The 18,544-nt window shown below is 37.4% G+C and overlaps 1 protein-coding gene across 8 annotated transcripts in view; it reads left to right on the forward strand.

Annotated features, from left to right (window-relative positions):
• USP15 (ubiquitin specific peptidase 15) overlaps positions 1-18,544 on the forward strand; it is a 72,304-nt gene that overhangs the window by 35,628 nt on the left and 18,132 nt on the right. For 5 of the 8 annotated variants that reach the window (XR_013537056.1, XM_073000433.2, XM_073000430.2 and 2 more), the window contains 4 exons: positions 4,922-5,066; positions 8,087-8,260; positions 11,851-12,009; positions 14,381-14,605. Coding sequence is in view for 6 of the 8 variants with exons in the window: in XM_073000433.2 (XP_072856534.2) it covers positions 4,922-5,066; positions 8,087-8,260; positions 11,851-12,009; positions 14,381-14,605 (703 nt within the window). In the remaining 2 variants the exon portion in view is untranslated. Of the gene's footprint in view, positions 1-195; positions 264-2,284; positions 3,539-4,921; positions 5,067-8,086; positions 8,261-11,850; positions 12,010-14,380; positions 14,606-18,544 lie in introns of those variants that run through there. The other 3 variants (XR_012087386.2, XM_073000432.2, XM_073000431.2) reach the window with 3 other exon arrangements.

Here is an 18,544-nt window from a genome sequence, read left to right on the forward strand (position 1 = left end):
TAATGATACAGATATGTTTCTTAAATAGTTCACACTGAGGCTTGCTTGTAGATATACTGGAGAAGTAGCTGAAGTCACAAATCCATCTTTTCTTTTCATTCTTAAAAAAGTTAATTTATGGCAATGAGTCAGATGTGAAAAATGTTATAGTATTTAAAAGTAACATCTCTGAATATTTTATACAATATCTTCCAGTTAAATACTGCATTTATGAGAAGGGAGTTTTCGTAAGGGGTGAAGTGGCATTTGTGCTTCTACTAATTGTGAGTAGCCCCAACTCTCTCAGTTAAACAAATACATGTATTTAACTGTAGTCTATTGTAGTGTCTGTGTGTGTATAATAAGCAGATAAGAATTATCTTTTTGATGTGTATAAACAACATAATCATATGTTAAACTGAAATTTTATATTATAAGCTTTGAAACCATGGGACAGTGTCCATCTGCTATAAATCTCATTTTAAATTGGAAACAATAATTTTTCGGAATCGGCAAGTGCCTTGGGCTTTTATTAAAAAGCACAGCTGTATTTCTGTTTTATGGTACTACTGTATCAGAAAATGGTCCGGCAGGCACTTTTGCTGTTTTTGCAGTGTAAAGCTAAAATGGACTCTTAGAAGAAAAGATCCTAAAACTGTTTGTAATTCAGCAGATGCAGGACATAATATTTAAAGTTGGAAGTCTTATTCGTAGGCAAATGCCCTGCATATTATATCTTAGACTTAAATAATTACCTGGAAACAGTAACCTATCCTAGTGTTTTTAATCTTTTCTTCCAATTGCTCACTAGTGATAGAAACATACTTCAGTATTCATCCATTGCACATTGAATTTCAAAAGTTTTCAGAGTAATCCTCAAGTTTCTTCATGAATACTCTCAAGTACAGTACTTGGATGAGCAGGCCACAGACACTCTGTTTCTACTTCTAACTACTGCTGTGTATATACTCTTGGAGATATACCCAGCCAGGTATCCTCTGGCTTCCTGGAGCAGACGTCTGGATCTGCTCACGGAAGTAATGGACTGCTGGTAAGTTGTAAGTTGGGTGGAAATCTTAGTGTGGACACAGTAGTCTTTTGGGAAGTCCATTGGATACTGCCTTAATACTTTCAATTAGATTTATCCCATACATACACATTTGTCCTGTTCCTTAAAATAAAAAAATTAGAATGTAAGCTACAGTCCTGTACCCACAATCTTGTAAGACTCATTTGGTTTGATGAGATTTAGTTGGAGTCAACGTGTATAAGATTGCACTATTAATATATTGCAGTCGAAAGCCTTGGAGATACTTACTGTGGAGTGAGTTTTCTCAGTTCCAAGATGTATATTTAGTTATAGACATGGAAATAGATACCTTCCTTTCTCCCAAACAAGCCCATAATTTTTAGGATACCAGCCATTTTAACTCAACTCCTAAACTATTCTTTGCTTCCAATGCTAATTGCCAAATACATTTTTGTGGAATTTTTGAAAGATACTGCCCTTTTATTGGAACTTTTCTTACCGTAGGGGGAAAATACATCATTTAATAATAATAGTTGTGTTCAATCAACTTAATGTCTACTTACAATGACTCTTCCCATGGTTTCTAGTTATAGAGCAGTGGTGTCGAACTGTGGCCCTCCAGATGTTCTTGGACTTCAACTCCCAGAAGCCTTCACCACCACCTCTGCTGGCCAGGATTTCTGGGAGTTGAAGGCCAAGAACATCTGGAGGGCCACAGTTCGACACCACTGTTATAGAGGAATCAGAAGGGGCTTACCATTCCCTTCTCAAGTGAGTAGCATGCCCAAGACAGGCTCACTCTTTTGCTACAACATACAATAGGAATTTAATTCCTGACTCCATGGCCAGGTGCTATAGCTGACCAAGGTATACAGCAGCACAACTTCTAGATGTGTTCATTATCTTCTGCATTTTTGAGTATCCATACAGAACTATTAATACATGTTTCATAGCATACAGATCTTCCTGATGAGATGTAGTATATGCTCCTTGGAGATGGAGCACACATTCTCCTTTAAGTCTTTTCTCCCATTTATACTTTTTATTCTTATTTGGTATCATGGATTTTTAAATCCTCATAAAAGAATGGAGAAATCTGCTTGGTTATAAGAAAATTTGGTTGGTTATTGAAGTATACAAAGAGTTTATAAGTTTGTTCATGTTTTTTTCCCTTGCAGTCTAAAGGATCAAAAAATTGTTTCACTTGAATATTCATTTTCATAAAAGGTGAAGATCAAGAAAGAAAGCTCATGCAGTTAGTGATAGTGGGTGTAGCTCACTTGTCTCTTGTACTTTATCTCTGAAGGGCCTATAGTAATCTTCTGAGCCTATTATACATCTCTTTCATTTGGACAAGTGGGTTATTACATATCTGCATGTTTACAAATATGCCCAATGTTCAACTAATATTGAACTACTAAAACAATCTGATTACAACTTTTATGACTATATTTCCTATGATAATTGTTCCTTCAGTGATATTTTGACAGCATAATATAAATAAAGGGAAAATTCATTTCCAAGGAACATGAAGTCTTGTAAGACATGGTGATATGTGAAGAGAAAGAAAAGGCTTTGTGTGACCTTATTTGGAAATTCCCTTGTCATTTTTAATTATGAATGCAAAGGGCTCCTTCACAATCAAGAACTTACCTCTGCTTTTCTACTTTTTTAAAAATGCAAATCTACAGAAATGATACTTTAATAAATATTGCCATTCTGTGTACAATGCAAAAACACTGACATGCCCATATCTTTGTTTAATTTCAGTTTCTTTGCTGAAATTATTCAGGACCACATGTAGTAGCATTTTTATTATTATTATTATTATTTTGTAGGGACGCATTCACAATATCCTATGCTCAGGACTATTGACATGCCTGTGTCTAGCTTAAAAATGGGTGTGTCTTTAATGTTTTGATTTTAAGTATCCTAAGAATTTGAAGCTGCTCTTTCTTGAATGCTACCTATATCACTGTAAGCAACCTGTAGGTTGTGTTAACAAAAAAGTGTGCATATGACTATTTCCATGTGATTCTATAACTTACATATCATTGAAATTCCAATTCTTTGGACTGAAACGAGTAAGATTGTAGCATGTTTAAGCCACATACTCACATAAATTCTTCCACACATAATGTTTAAATATGCTCATTTAGTTAATGCTAGTCTGTTCATATAAAGCACTGCTATGCCAGCATAGCATCCCGTGAGACTAGTGGTAAATGAATCATAGCTTGAAGGGCCATGATTTCATTGGTGTGAGTAGTTCATACACAACTGGAAACTGTAACTATTTCACACCACTATTTTCATAGTTGCTGTGGTGGCCAGTCTTCTGGAGATGAGTCTCACTGTTCTTAGCTAGGCTTGTCCCTGGATAGGAGGCACACAGTCTGCCACCAAGGTCATATTCAAGTCCTCAACGGTTTGGCAGATATTGCCACAGCTTGCTCACTGCTGGCACAGATTTCAGGAATCACCTCCATGCTACAATGAAAGTTGGATATCATGGAAGATGTAGTAACGGTATTTATAAATTTAATACTTCTGCAGTAAGGTCATTTTTGGCTGTACATAGAAAACCTATGTGGATAAGCATGTTACTGGTCATTAATATCACATCTATTTCGGTTCTCTCTGATGGCTACCATAGGCTGAAGTTCCCCAGGAAGGCAGTGAGCTAAAAAGAGGTGTAATGGTGTTCAAAGAAAATGCCCTACAGCTTAAATACATTCTACTAATTAAAAAGAAGGGGAGAAAATCTCTACCCACTCCATTCCAGCCTTTTCAGAATGGACAGCCCTGTAACATTGTAATTACTGGGATTGAGTTAAACTGTTGCAACACTGAATATCTAATAATAAAGGAGCACACAAAGTTGACTCAAAGTTCCCAAGCATATCTGTTCACATAGTTTTATATGAACACCAATACATTCATACCTATGCAAGGTGTCACTACTGATTTCAGCTTCATATCTTTCATCCTTAACGTGCAGGCTGGAAAAAGAGATATGACTGGAAGTCTAGTCTCAATTACATTTACATACATTACATTAGCATCTATTGTGCTTTTTCAATCAATCAATAATTTATTACAGTCAAAGACCAGTAAACATCTATTGCACTTGTATATACAGTATAACTGCATCTATGCACATTTATGCAAACAAAATAATGTAGACTAACAATCTGGTAGTTCATTGTGATATTTTGCCCTCCATTTTTCTCAAGTATACTGATTTTAAAGTTTGTACACATTTTTAACACATGGTCCTTCAATTAGCAGACTTCTTCAGAGCATGTTTTATCTTGATGAAGTAGATTATAATAAAGCAACTTAAAATGCATTGCTAGAAGTACATATATTGTCACTCTATGCTGCTTACTGCAGTTGGCTAGCTCCTGTTGTCCTTGGTAAAATTACAGATAGAATCCTGAATGCATTAGGCCAACAATGCTATGATGGACATAGCAGCTCTCATCTGTAATTTAGTACTGTATTAACTTCTCAATGCCATTTTTCTTTTCTTTTTTTTAATAGTACCATAATGCAAGAGAAATATGCTCTGGTGTCATTGTTAGCTCTTCAGATCTTGCTATGTTAAAGTTTATTGAAAAAATAAGAGTACAACAAATCAAAGAACTGCTTTTGTTGTTCAGGGAGTGTGAGAGAACAAATATAGCAGCCACTTTTGACATGGTTCCATTTCCCACAATAGTTAAGGACTAAGAAAGGTTTTAGGGATTTTTCTTATGGGTAAATTTAAGTACAGAATTTAATTACTGAAACCACATACTCATTTAAACAATTACTAATCTAGATAATACAGCACTGATATTCAGTTACCCTTACTTAATAATCTATGGATTATGCAGTTACATTGTGAAATGTTTTGCTTTCTTGCAGTGTGAAAAACTCAAACTACTGCCTCCCTTCATATACTGCTTATAAGAATTATGACTACTCAGAGCCAGGAAGGCACAATGAACAGCCTGGTCTTTGTGGCCTAAGTAACTTAGGAAATACATGTTTTATGAACTCAGCAATTCAGGTAGGTGCTCCAGTATGATGTGTGTTTTCTTACTGGATTGACTTTAAGGAGATTCCATTCCATCAGAATTTTCCAATGGAGAATGATCAACAGACTGCTATCTATAAATTTGCATTTGTTCATATATAAAAATTAGCAAACATACCTGGATTCATATAGCCTGCAGTAACTGGTAGAGAGATACAATAAAACCTTGAAACTAAGTTAAGTCCTCTTCAGAGGACAGGCGTTAGAACTCTGTGTTCACAGACAGAACATGGCCAAACAGCCCAAAAAACCTATGACACCCATCGGATCCCGGCCGTGAAAGCCTTCGAGAATACACTTATCAGAATGTTGACTAATATCCTGTTGTATAGCTCCACCTGTGTAGTAGAAGTGATATTGCTGGTTGCAGCAGATGGTTGCTGATTAAAGAGTTCCATTTTATTGTTGGGGGCTTGCGACTTGCACACAATAATACAAAGTCATGTGTATCTTGGAATCAAAGATGGGACTCCTTAATTAGTGGTGTGTTCCGTAGCAAGCAATATCATACCTGTTGAACAAGAGGAGCTATGCAAATTGATACAGGCCACTATGTTTATCCTTTCTGTGGGAAGCCATGGCTGCTGGCTTCCTGAAGTATAACTGGCTGTAAGCAAGGAGATGCCTACTCATTCTGTTCTCAGAAGGAAAACATTGCTTTATAAACTCTACCTTTGAAATTACTCCCCCATTCTTCAGGCAATATTGAATGGATAACTATATACTGTTAGAGATTACTGTCAGTGATGACTGAAGATGGTTATGCAGGTCTCAGAAACACAAATAAACTAAAATTATTTAAGATTAATTACTTTAACCTTCAGGGTCTACAGCAGGGGTCCCCAACTCCTGGTCCGTGACCCGGCAGTGGTCCGTGGCCCAGGCAGGACCGGGCCGTGGACACAGATCTGCCCCCCACGTGAGCACCACCCACATATTTGCACGCTCCATCCCCTGCGAGTGCCACCGTGTGCATGCACGCGAGCGCCCCCCTCAAGTGCCACTGCACACATGCGCATGAGCACGGTCCGCCCCCCTGTGGGCGTGCCACACCCCCATGAGCATGCCACGCCCCCAAAGGGTCCGCAGTTGGGAAAAAGTTGGGGACCACTGGTCTACAGGGTCATCTTAACTATGCAAGTTAGTATGTTTCATGTTCTTGGAGCTGTTGCTCTTACAGTCAGACAGATACACATGATTTTTTAATTATATATTAAGCTTCCATTGTTATATGTTCCTTAGATTGTTTTATGCAGGATGTTTATTGACGAAAGCCTTACTGTACTTCTGCTAAATTGCTATTTGGCTGTTTGTGAACTGTTCATTAATTTCTGTATTATTCAGTTACCAAAGTCCAAATGTATGCTACAGAATTACATAGGCTGTGTTCAGAGGAGAGGATCGCTTGGTGTAATCATGTCAGCATTTGGAGTCCAGAGCTACAACAAAAACACTAGCAGGAAATGTTCTGCTGGAACCCATCGGAATCCAGTAACCTGCCGGGGTATCATTTTAATAGTCTCCCTCAGCCACAGCTAGAATAATCCAAGTGCTGTTGTAAGAAAAGGCTACAAAGATTATAAATATTATAGTTCTAATCCTCAGCATATAGATCTTACTAAGACAATGGTGAGCTGTTATTTATTTTACTTCTTTTCTATCCTGACTTTCTGCCAGTGCATGGAAGGCAACTAACAAAATGATTTTAAACAAAGTTTTATCATATTAGAATGTAGGTAAACACATGATAATGTTACTGTAACTGAAAGTGATGTAAAGCATGTTTAAAAAGACATAACTGAGTAATAAAGTGCAGCACACTCCACTGAAACTTCCTTTTCTAGCCTGTTGATTACTAAAGGCCTCCCTGAAGAGAAAGGTCTGCTAGCCAGACGATAGTAAGGGATGAGATCAACCTAGCCTCCTGTGCAAGGCTGTTCCGCAGTCTGGGAGCAACCAGTAGATAGACTCCTGTTGGTACTCTGGAGTAAGTGACATTGCGTAAATTATGTTGCTATATGACAACCAATAAAGAATTGGTTGGTCGTGTGCTTGTTTGCTTAACCCAAGCATGAGACTGGCACCTTCTTATTTGCTGTCACAACTTACATGGTTGTAAGTTGTGGTTTGCTACTTTGGTTAATTCTCAATAGGATTCTGGCTGCTGAGAAGGCCCTCTGCCTTGTCTTTCTGCAGTGTACCTGTGAGGGTAGTATGACCAAGAGAAGCCCTCACAAAAGATCTTAAAATCCAGGAGACTCACATAGGAAGAAGCAGTTCTTCAAATAACTGTGACTCAAGGTCTATAGGGCTTTATAGATCATAACTAGCACATGGTCAGTTGGCTTACTTTTATGACTGTCACCATGTCTATTCAAGAAAACCAAATCAAGTGAGTGTTTTTTAAAATGTAAATATGTAAATATTGAGCAAGTGATAAATTAGGTAATGGTTGTCAAGGCAGTCATGAAGTTCTGAGCCATTACATCTCCAGTAGCTTAAGCATAATAATCATGATCTCTGAGCTATTGTCCCAGAAGTTCTCAACATTAAAACCTCTATCAGCTCAGGCAGGCTGAATACTTTATTAATTTCAAGACAGGACTTCAGTGGGGGCAGCAGTACCATATACTTGGGAAGCCATCACTGTGTATTAAATCTTACTGAAACACTTTTCGAGGTATGTGCTGTTGTAAGGAATGATAAACAGAAATGGAGACTTGACAGTAAAATAGAAAAAGGAAGGATGGAGTAATTGGCTGAAATCCTGTTGCTTAGTGTAATAGGTTGCACTAGTATAGTCCCATTGAATCAGTGGAGATTTGATGGGTCAATTCCTCTGTTAGTTCCATTGATTCAAATGGACCTGCTCTACTGCAGCATACTAAACAGGATTTCAGCCATTAGGTAAGTATAAAAACTAAAGATGCAGGTAAGTGGTTAGACTACTCTGTTATACATTAGCATTTTATTTTATTTTTATTCATTTGCAGTGTCTGAGTAACACCCCACCACTTACAGAATACTTCCTCAATGATAAATACCAAGAGGAGTTGAATTTTGACAATCCATTAGGAATGCGAGGTGAAATTGCCAAATCTTACGCAGAGCTCATCAAACAGATGTGGTCAGGAAAATATAGCTATGTCACACCAAGGGCATTTAAAGTAAGTATTACTTACTTACTTACTTACTTACTTACTTACTTACTTACTTACTTACTTACTTACTTACTTACTTACTTACTTACTTACTTACTTACTTACTTACTTACTTACTTACTTACTTCATCTTTCTCCTTAAAAGGACCAAAAGCAGCTTACATCATTAAAAGACAATATTGGAATAGAATTAAATCTCTCTATGTTTAAATTTTCAAGCAGAGGCATTCAAGTTTTAATTTTATTTATATTATTTATATTTGTTCCCTCCTGGGAAATAGAAGGGGAAGATATGGAGGCAGTGTCAAATTTTATCTTCCTGGGCTCCATGATCACTGCAGATGGAGACAGCAGCCCTGAAAGTAAAAGGCGCCTTCTTCTTGGGAGGAAAGCGATGACAAATCTGGACAGCATCTTGAAAAGCAGAGACATCACCTTGCCAACAAAAGTCCGAATAGTCAAAGCTATGGTTTTTCCTGTCGTGATGTATGGAAGTGAGAGCTGGACCATAAAGAAAGCAGACCGCTGAAGAATTGATGCCTTTGAATTGTGGTGCTGGAGGAGGCTCTTGAGAATCCCCTGGACTGCAAGGAGAACAAACCTATCAGTTCTAAAGGAAATCAACCCTGAGTGCTCACTGGAAGGACAGATCCTGAAGCTGAGGCTCCAGTACTTTGGCCATCTAATGAGAAGAAAAGACTCCCTGGAAAAGACCCTGATGTTGGGAAAGTGTGATGGCAAGAGGAGAAGGGGACGACCGAGGATGAGATGGCTGGACAGTGTCTGCGAAGCAACCAACATGAACCTGACACAACTCCGGGAGGCAGTAGAAGACAGGAGGGCCTGGCGTGCTCTGGTCCATGGGGTCACGAAGAGTCGGACACGACTAAACGACTAAACACACACACATATTTGTTCATTAACATTTATATTTAATTGTTAAAACATCTGTTAATATCCATAATTTCAATTATGTTCAAAACATGAAGAATTCAGGGAAATCTGGACAAGCCAGGCTATAAGCAGCAGCATGCTTTATTTTTCAAATTTGTCAGCATTTTAGGAGATGTAGACAGAGTGAGACGTGGGTAGCCAAATTGGCTGGTTAATTTTTATTTTTTTATAGCCAAATAGTCATTTTCATACGTTAGAGTGATTAATTTACTATAATTTTATTGACTTTAACATTAATGTATTAAGTATATTTTATAAAGATTTTTTAATGTTATGAAGGTTTTTCTTATGAGTTTTATAAGATTAAAGTTAAACATGGCATCACTATCTTTAAATGGCTCTGCAGTGGCTTCCCAGTCTCTTTCACAGTTCTTTAAAAAATTGCTTCCTGTTTGTTGGTTGGTTTGGTTGACTATGCCACTTACTGCTTTTATTGTTGTCTAAAAGTTTTGTTATTTGCTTTGCTTACTAATATTAACAAAAAAGTATTTGATCACCATTTTTTGCTTTATGGAAAATGACTTCTCTGTTGATTTGACTGTTTGTTATCTCCTTTAATAATTTCATTGGTTAGGTACCAGAGAAGCAAAGAGCTGCAGTTCAGTGGTGTCTAATCAGGAGAGGTTTACACGTGCATTTGAGCTGTCAGTTAATATTTGACAAACCTGGGAAGACAGTTCCAGAAAACTTTCTTGAAGACAATGTAAAATAATGTTGGCCATTTTAATTAGGATAACTGTGGAAAAGAAGTGGAATTGTCCACAAAAGCTCACATTAAAATACAGCAATTAGTCTTTAAGGCACCACAATGTTTTTGTCTAATTTATTTTTATTTTTATTTTGCCTGATATGATTATGGAGAGGAATCTTGGAATGGGAGGGAGAATTCCTAGACTTGAAGGTACTTCATTATGTTTTGTCAGTAGTGGACAAAGTGTGGCAAGTCGGGTGTTGTTGAACTGCAACTCCCACTAGCCCTAGTCACAGCCAAGAAATCAGGAAGTTGCAGTTCATCTCACTGTTTTTAAGGAACTAGATTTGGTGGACACAGTGCCTGAAGAACTATGGATGGAGGCTCATAACATTGTACAGGAGGCAGCAACAAAAACCATCCCAAAGAAAAGGAAATGCAAGAAAGCAAAGTGGCTGTCCAATGAGGCCTTACAGATAGCAGAGGAGAGAAGGGAAACAAAATGCAAGGGAGATAGGGAAAGTTACTGAAAATTGAATGCCGACTTCCAAAGAATAGCAAGGAGAGACAAGAGGGCCTTCTTAAATGAACTGTGCAAAGATACAGAGGAAAATAATAGAAAGGGAAAAACCAGAGATCTGTTCAAGAAAATTGGAGATATTAAAGGAACCTTTTTTGTAAAGATAGACATGATAAAGGACAAAAATGGTAGGAACATCACAGAAGCAGAAGACATCAAGAAGAGGTGGCAAGAATACACAGAGGAATTATGCCAGAAAGATCTGGTCTCAGACAACCCAGATAGCGTGGTTGCTGACATTGAGCTAGACATCCTGGAGAGTGAAAAGTGGGCCTTAGATACCATGGCTTTCCACAAAAACATCTACTTCTGCTTCATTGACTTCATTGACTATACAAAAGCCTTTGCCTGTGTGGACCACAGTAAACTATGGCAAGTTCTTAAAGTAATGGGAGTGCCTGATCATCTTATCTGTCTCCTGAGAAATCTATATGTGAGACAGGAAGCAATAGTTAGAACTGGATATGGAACAACGGATTGCTTTAAAATTTGGAAAGGAGTATGACAAGGCTGTATATTGTCTTCCTGCTTTTTTAACTTATATGCAGAATACATCATGTGAAAGGCAGGAATGGATGAATCCCAAACCGGAATTAAGATTGCTGGAAGAAATATCAACAACTTCAGATACACAGATGATACCACTCTGATAGCAGAAAGTGAGGAGGACTTAAAGAACCTGTTAATGAGGGTGAAAGAGGAGTGCAAAAATGGTCTGAAGCTCAGTGTCAAAAAAAACTAAGACCATGGCCACTGGTCCCATCACTTCCTGGCAAATAGAAGGGGAAGATATGGAGGCAGTGACAGATTTTACTTTCTTGGGCTCCATGATCACTGCAGATGGTGACAGCAGCCACAAAATTAAAAGACTGTTGCTTCTTGGAAGGAAAGCGATGACAAACCTAGACAGCATCTTAAAAGGCAGAGACATCGCCTTGCCGACAAAGGTCCGCATAGTCAAAACTATGGTTTTTCCAGTAGCGATGTATGGAAGTGAGAGCTGGACCATAAAGAAGGCTGACCCTGATGTTGGGAAAGTGTGAAGACAAGAGGAGAAGGGGACAACAGAGGACGAGACGGTTGGACAGCATCATCGAAGCTACCAACATGAATTTGACCAAACTTCAGGAGGCAATGGAAGACAGGAGGCCCTGGCATGCTCTGGTCCATGGGGTCACAAAGAGTCAGACACGACTCGACAACTAAACAACAACAACTGCCCTTTGCCCATCTCACTGTTACCCGCTACTGCAGCGCATAATACTCCAATGGTGTATTTTACAATTGTAGAGACAGAAAATGTGTTTTTATCATTGTTTCTAAAAGGTTTTTTGGATCAATTCATCAGCATAAAAATCTTGTTTTTCATAGACACAGGTAGGACGCTTTGCACCACAATTTTCAGGATATCAGCAACAAGATTGCCAAGAACTGCTAGCCTTTCTTCTAGATGGCCTACATGAGGATTTGAATCGAATTAGGAAAAAGCCTTATATTCAGTTAAAAGATGCAGATGGAAGGCCAGACAAGGTAATATTGTTTTACCGTAGAATATATCGCTTACAATATTGATCAAAAAGTACATTCAGAGATATTATTGACCTTTTTCAAATACCCATAAGACACAGTGGAACTTAAAGATGCATACTTTGATGTTGTTTTCAAAGAGACAGCTGGCACAGTTTATTTCAGCATGTAAACAAAAACAGAAACAAGCTTGTCTCATATTTAAGACAAACATAATTTTGCGGATTACAATCTCTTTTTGTGGATTACAACCTACTTCAGATACGTGGAATACAGTATTTAGAACTCAGGTTTCTATACACAATATGGAGGTTTGTGGCAGTGGCATTACAGTGAAACAGGGTACCAATTGCTTTATAATCACTGCTAATGTACTTCCAAAGTGTTTATTGCCAGGAAGTTTATGTAAAAAACTCTTTGCAGGTTTCTTTTATTTGCATTTTTATATAGTTAGTATAATTTTATTTTACAAAATCTATATTGGTGCAATTCATCATGAATTTCCATGAAATCTTTCCACAGGCACAATGTATTCATCAACCATTCAGCTCATCAATGTAGATACCTTCTTGGTGGGACCAAACCCAAAAATATATTTAAATGTTAAAAGGCAAATGAAACAATCTGTTTAACCCTAAATTGTGTTATTGTGCGGTTTACATCTCAAAAGAGCTGCTACCGCTTTGAACACTTTCTTATGCTTTTATAACAGACCAAATTTAACCTGCTAGACAGATTTAATTGATCATTTAAGCTCTTATTTTAAGCTAGGCATGGTGTAAATACTAGAGATGTGTTTATTGGGGGGGACTCTTACCACAGGAAGAGAGAACTCATGAAACTTGTGGATTAATTATATTGGTCTTCTAGAAGTAGTTTTCTAGAACAATGGTCCCCAACCTTTTTCGAACCGCAGACTGATTGGGTCCATGGGGGGGGTACCCCCCTGTGCTCATGAGTGGGTGGGGCACGCTCAAGGGGGCACGCTTGTGCATGCATGGAGGTGGAGCATGCATGGGTGGGGCAAGGGCGCTCACAGGTGGGTGGGGCACTCGCTCATGCATGCGTGGGGGGCGTGCTTGCAGGTAGGTGGGGCACCTGTGCAGGTAGATAGGCCATGCGTGTGGATGGGTTGCATGGGGGGGGAGTGTGTGCGGGGGTGGGAGATCTCTCTTCATGGCCCAGCCCTGCCAAGGGCACAGACCGGCACTGGGCCATGGACCAGGGGTTGGGGACCCCTGTTCTAGAAGATTTTCCAAATTGTTGTTCTTTCCATGCCTCACCATTTCTATTCAGGTAGTGCTGTTTTGTGTTGGATTTTTTTAAAATATATAAATACTAATGGCTATTTTATTATTAACACCATATGTGCAGGAGCCACCCTTTCATCTCCTTGTAACAGAGCAATTAAATCACCTATAGTTAAAAGTACTTTTTCCCAAACATTTTCAACTGGCACAAAATTGGTCCATGTTGTCTACCCCTCATCCAACAGATGTGCTGTGGATTAAATGCTGTGCTTCAAGAGTATTGTTATTAGTTATTAATATTTATTCAAGCTGCATCCTGCCCTATTTCATGAGCATAGCAACTCACATGCTCATTCATTTTATTTGGTATATCACACTTCTCCCTCAATAAAGGGACTGGGATGTCTTACAAAACATTTAAAAGACAAATTCATCTGAAATGTAATGTATTAGCCTATAAAAACCAATAAATAAATTAAAAAATAAAAACATATTATAAGGTTTTTTAAAAGTACATCATCTCCTATTAAAGCTCCTTCCTCCTTTCATTCCCAAATGCATACTTGAATAGAACAATCTTTACATGTTGAAGGGGAGAGGAAGAGACAGAAACATGGCAGCTCTTGCAAGAGACTTCCACAGCCTAGAAGGAAATAATTAAGTATCTAGTCCCTTTGAAAGCAATACTTTAAAAAACCCTAAAATATTTGAGAAGTACCAAAGATGTCAAGTACTTGTGTGGTAACTACTTTACAGAAGCTATTAAGCAATCTGGTCTGCGAAACAGTTTACTCGTGTCATGGATCATGCAAATAAATTGTCTTAGTTTTTCTCAGTGTTTCTGCATGCACAAATATATGCAAGAGCTGTATCCAACCAGCTGCTTTTACAAAGAGAATCATCATCTTTAAGATTGTTGATGCTTTTCTTAAGCCATCAAATGAACAGAAGGCATGGAAATTGTCAATGGTCAGTTCACACATATGTGTTCCACACAGTCTTAAGTGTTGCTTGAATGTATTAAACATCCAAACAATACTGATCATTAATAGAAATCTCAATTAATTTGAAAAAGAGTGGTGTTTCATATGTTCATTTTATTACTAACTTGTGCTTTTACTTAGGTGGTGGCTGAAGAAGCTTGGGAGAACCATTTGAAAAGAAATGATTCCATCATTGTAGATATATTTCATGGACTTTTTAAATCAACCTTAGTTTGTCCAGAGTGTGCCAAGATCTCTGTAACATTTGACCCCTTTTGTTACTTGACTCTTCCTCTACCCATGAAGAAAGAACGTAGTTTGGAAGTTTATTTAGTTAGAATGGATCCACTTGCAAAACCTATGCAGGTGAGATGTAATATGCATTGCACATTCATGATATGTAAATGTTTTCCTACATCTAGGTTTATTGTGAAGTCAATGAAGTCAAAGCAAGAAGTTCCTCTTTTACTGGTGTGTTTTAAAGTCTTGTTTGATCAGCAGCAGTCAACAGCATATTACTTATTGTATCACTGCAAAAACGGAAACTACTTTTCTATTTAATAGCCTTAATGTTTGTGTTATAGGAAGTAGGAAGAGGCATTAAAAAGCTGATCAGTGATTAGTCATCAAGGTTTGATGACTAATCAGATACTAAAATTATGTAGTTTTAAAACGTAAGAGGGCTAAACTCAGTTGATGGTCCCAACTAGAGTATATTTATTGAATCAATGGGACCTGCATGATCATTGACTTAACATGTCCCGTTCCTTGTGTGAGTCTATTATAGTTAGGACTAACAGATTCCGCCTACAATTTTCACCTCTGTTTTCTTAATTAAACATCAACTACATTATTTCAGATGACTTGAAAATGTCTAATTTTACTGTTTGTTTCTTGCATTAGACATGTGTCCCTCTCTCTCCATTTCCTTCCTCCTCCTTTAGGTAACATGCCCAATATGTTCTTGCTCTCTCGCTCTCTCTTTTTGAGTTTTAAATTATCTTAATCTTAGCATATGGATTAATGCCTGACCTGAATTCATCTCTTTCATGAACGCACATCTTAATTTGATGAATGGGTGCATAGGAGAAACTTGATAACAGTGCTGTCAGGACACTGAACTTCATTATAAGCCCACACTATTTTCAGGGTCCACAAATGTGGAATGGAGATGCATGAAAGGGATGAATTAAGTTTAGGCATACATCCATATGCTGAGATTAAGGTCACTTAAAATAAAATAAAAACACACACACAAAAACATGAAAATAGAATAGTGCATTCATCTTCTTCAGCAAGCAGTGGCCATATCAGCAGAAGGCAAGTGATAGTTCTAGTTGGGGTGGGGGTAGAGAAATTCCTGAAGGATGGCTATTGAATAGCAGCAGTAGTGGAAAGTGACACCTGTGAATGATCTATCATAGACAACCGCAGTAATACTCAAGCTAATCGTGTGCAGAAGAAAGCAGTGATAAACCACTTTTGCATACTTTAAACATTAAAAAGACAGTTTCAGAATTACACATGAGATAATGTTGGTGGATGAAGCTCTAGGTTAGAAGGCAGTCAAGCTGCTGAAGAAACACTAAGGGTAAGAATGAGTAGCCCCATTCTTATGAAGCATCTGGATTAAAGTCACAAGGATATTCATCTGCTGGTGTGTAGTGATACAAAAGGAGAGTATAGAGCTGGACAATGCATACAGTTAAATTTTGTTATATTAGAAGTATGAATTGATAAAAGTTTAGTCATAAAACTGGAAATGAAACAGAAAATTTGGAATGGATATTTCTAATAGTGAAGTGAGACACAGCACAATCATTCAGGGGCTATGGTGCAAGGTCTGACCAATTAATATTAATCATACTTCTTGGAAACTCTATAAACCATCATTCAGTTTGATGCTCTAACTACAGATGTTAAAGAAGAAGAGATGGAAAGCTTTTTTTGTCAGATATCCATGAAGAAATTGATCCCACACCAAAAGAGGATATGTTGTTAATCCAGATCAGTGGTTCTCAAACTGGGGTCCCTAGATGTTCTTGGACTGCAATTCCCAGAAGCGTTCATCACTTTCTATGCTGGCCAGGATTTCTGGGAGTGGCAGTCCAAGAACATCTGGGGACCCAAGTTTATGAACCACTGATCTAAATGATTGGAATATAAAAGTAGCAAATAAAGCAGAATCAAGCATCATCAAACAATTTGACTTAGAAATGAAGAAGAGTGACTCATAGAATTCTGTGAAGCAAAGTTTATTGCAGATACATTCTTTGAGCAAAGAGTCACATGATTGTACGTGTGGCCATCACCACATGGCAAATACAGAAATCAGACAGATTATGTTGTTGGAAGCAGAAGACAGAGAACATCTGTTATTTGAATAGAATCAAGACCAAGAGTGGACTGTGACACACACCACATACATATCAATAATTAGATTAAAGCTGAAGAAGGATAATAAAACAATCATAGATCTAAAATACAATTTTAATAATGCTGCAGAAGAATGTAAAGACCATTTATAATATCAGGTATATATTTATTTATTTATTTATTTATTCATTCATTCATTCATTCATTCATTTATTAGATTTTTACCCCACCACTCTAGACTATGTCTACTCGGGGCAGGTATTTTAAGCTCAGTGTGCTACCAACCAGAAGAATTGTGGACTGAAACCAGAAACATTAGCAGGGAAAAATGCAAAAAGACCATTCCTGGAAAGAAAAGCAAAACCTGAATGTCTGACTGATGAATCTCATTAAATTATTAGGAACAGCAAAATGAAGAATTGACCAAAAAAGGGGGGGCAGAATCCAAAATACAACTTTTCTGTGTCTTACACTTAGGAATAATTAGCATAAGAAATGGAAGAGGACAACAAAACAGAAGATTTCTTTTAGATGTTCTGAGAAATTAATGGGAGACTTGAGGGAGACTTGAGGGATGCTGAAAAACCAACAGAAAAATACCTTATCTGAATTTTTTTTAAAATAGAAACAAATATTGCAGAACTCTACAAAAGAAATACAAGACTGACAGATATATTTGAAAAAAATTTTGTGGTGAAGAACTTACAATTTCAGAAAGCCCATCTCAAAGTGGTTGTAAGAAATAAATTACCAGGAATAAATGGAATATCAGTACAGCTATTTCAGGCTACAGAGAATGAATCTGTAAGAATCTTAACAACAATATGTACCAACAAATACGGAAAACAAAACAATTGTTTATAGACTGGAAATGTCCATAGTATATTCCACTCTGAAAGAAATGCCAAAGTTTACAATAACCTGGGAAGAATATGACCATTCTTTTAATTTCTTATGCAAGCAAAGTGATGATCAGTGTATTGCAGCAATGTTTAAAATCATATATGGAATGAGAAACTTTCAAGCTGAATTCAGAAAATGAAGAGGCAATAGAGTTTGCATTGTAAAGTATTTGGTAACTACTGAAATGTACAGAACCATTCAGGGAAAATCAGTTTGTACTTTATAAGTTATAGTAAGGACTATGACTATGTGGATCAGAGTGAAAAAACATGTATTATTCCAAAAGAAATGAGTGTATCACAGTTTATTGTTCTGATATGGACAATATACTCTGGGCAAGAAGCTACTCTTAGAGAAAACAGAATGTGGAGAAACCGAATAGGTTCCAGTACACAATTATATAGTACAAGTGTGTCTTTTACTACCCTGTATGTAGAATATACAACAAGGAAAGCTGGATTTGATTCAGAAAAAGGAGGAATGAAAATAAGGGAATATCAATAATTAAAATATGTAGATGACACCATATTACTTGAAGAAGTCTATCCTATTGATGTACGCATAGGTTTTGTGTAACTTGATGCAAGTATTGACAGGGTCCCAGAGCACATCTTAGTTGGGGAAATCACAGATGTTTGACTGGGCATGTAACCAAGATGTGTCCAACCTCCTTGTCATTTAGTCATAGGAAGTTACACAAACATCAGTAGGAGGCTGATGAAAGTTGCAGTAGTCTAAACAAATTTGAATAAGGTTAAAGAAGAACGTGTAAAAGTTGGATCGCAGTTGAAGATTAAGAAGACAAAACTGTGTATGTAGAAGAATTACATGCTTTTAAAGTTGACAGTGAAGACATCAAAATTGTTAAAGATTTTCATTTCAACCATAAATGTAATTGGAGACTTCAGCCAAGAAATTAAAAGGCTGAGGCTTTGAGCAACATGAAAGAACTAGAAAAGATCCTTCAGTGAAAGAATGTGTCACTAAAAACACGAAGTAAAGCAATCAATTCTGTGGTATTTCAGA

This window comes from Pogona vitticeps, chromosome 5, assembly GCF_051106095.1.
Source record: "Pogona vitticeps strain Pit_001003342236 chromosome 5, PviZW2.1, whole genome shotgun sequence".
Lineage (NCBI taxonomy): Eukaryota > Metazoa > Chordata > Lepidosauria > Squamata > Agamidae > Pogona > Pogona vitticeps.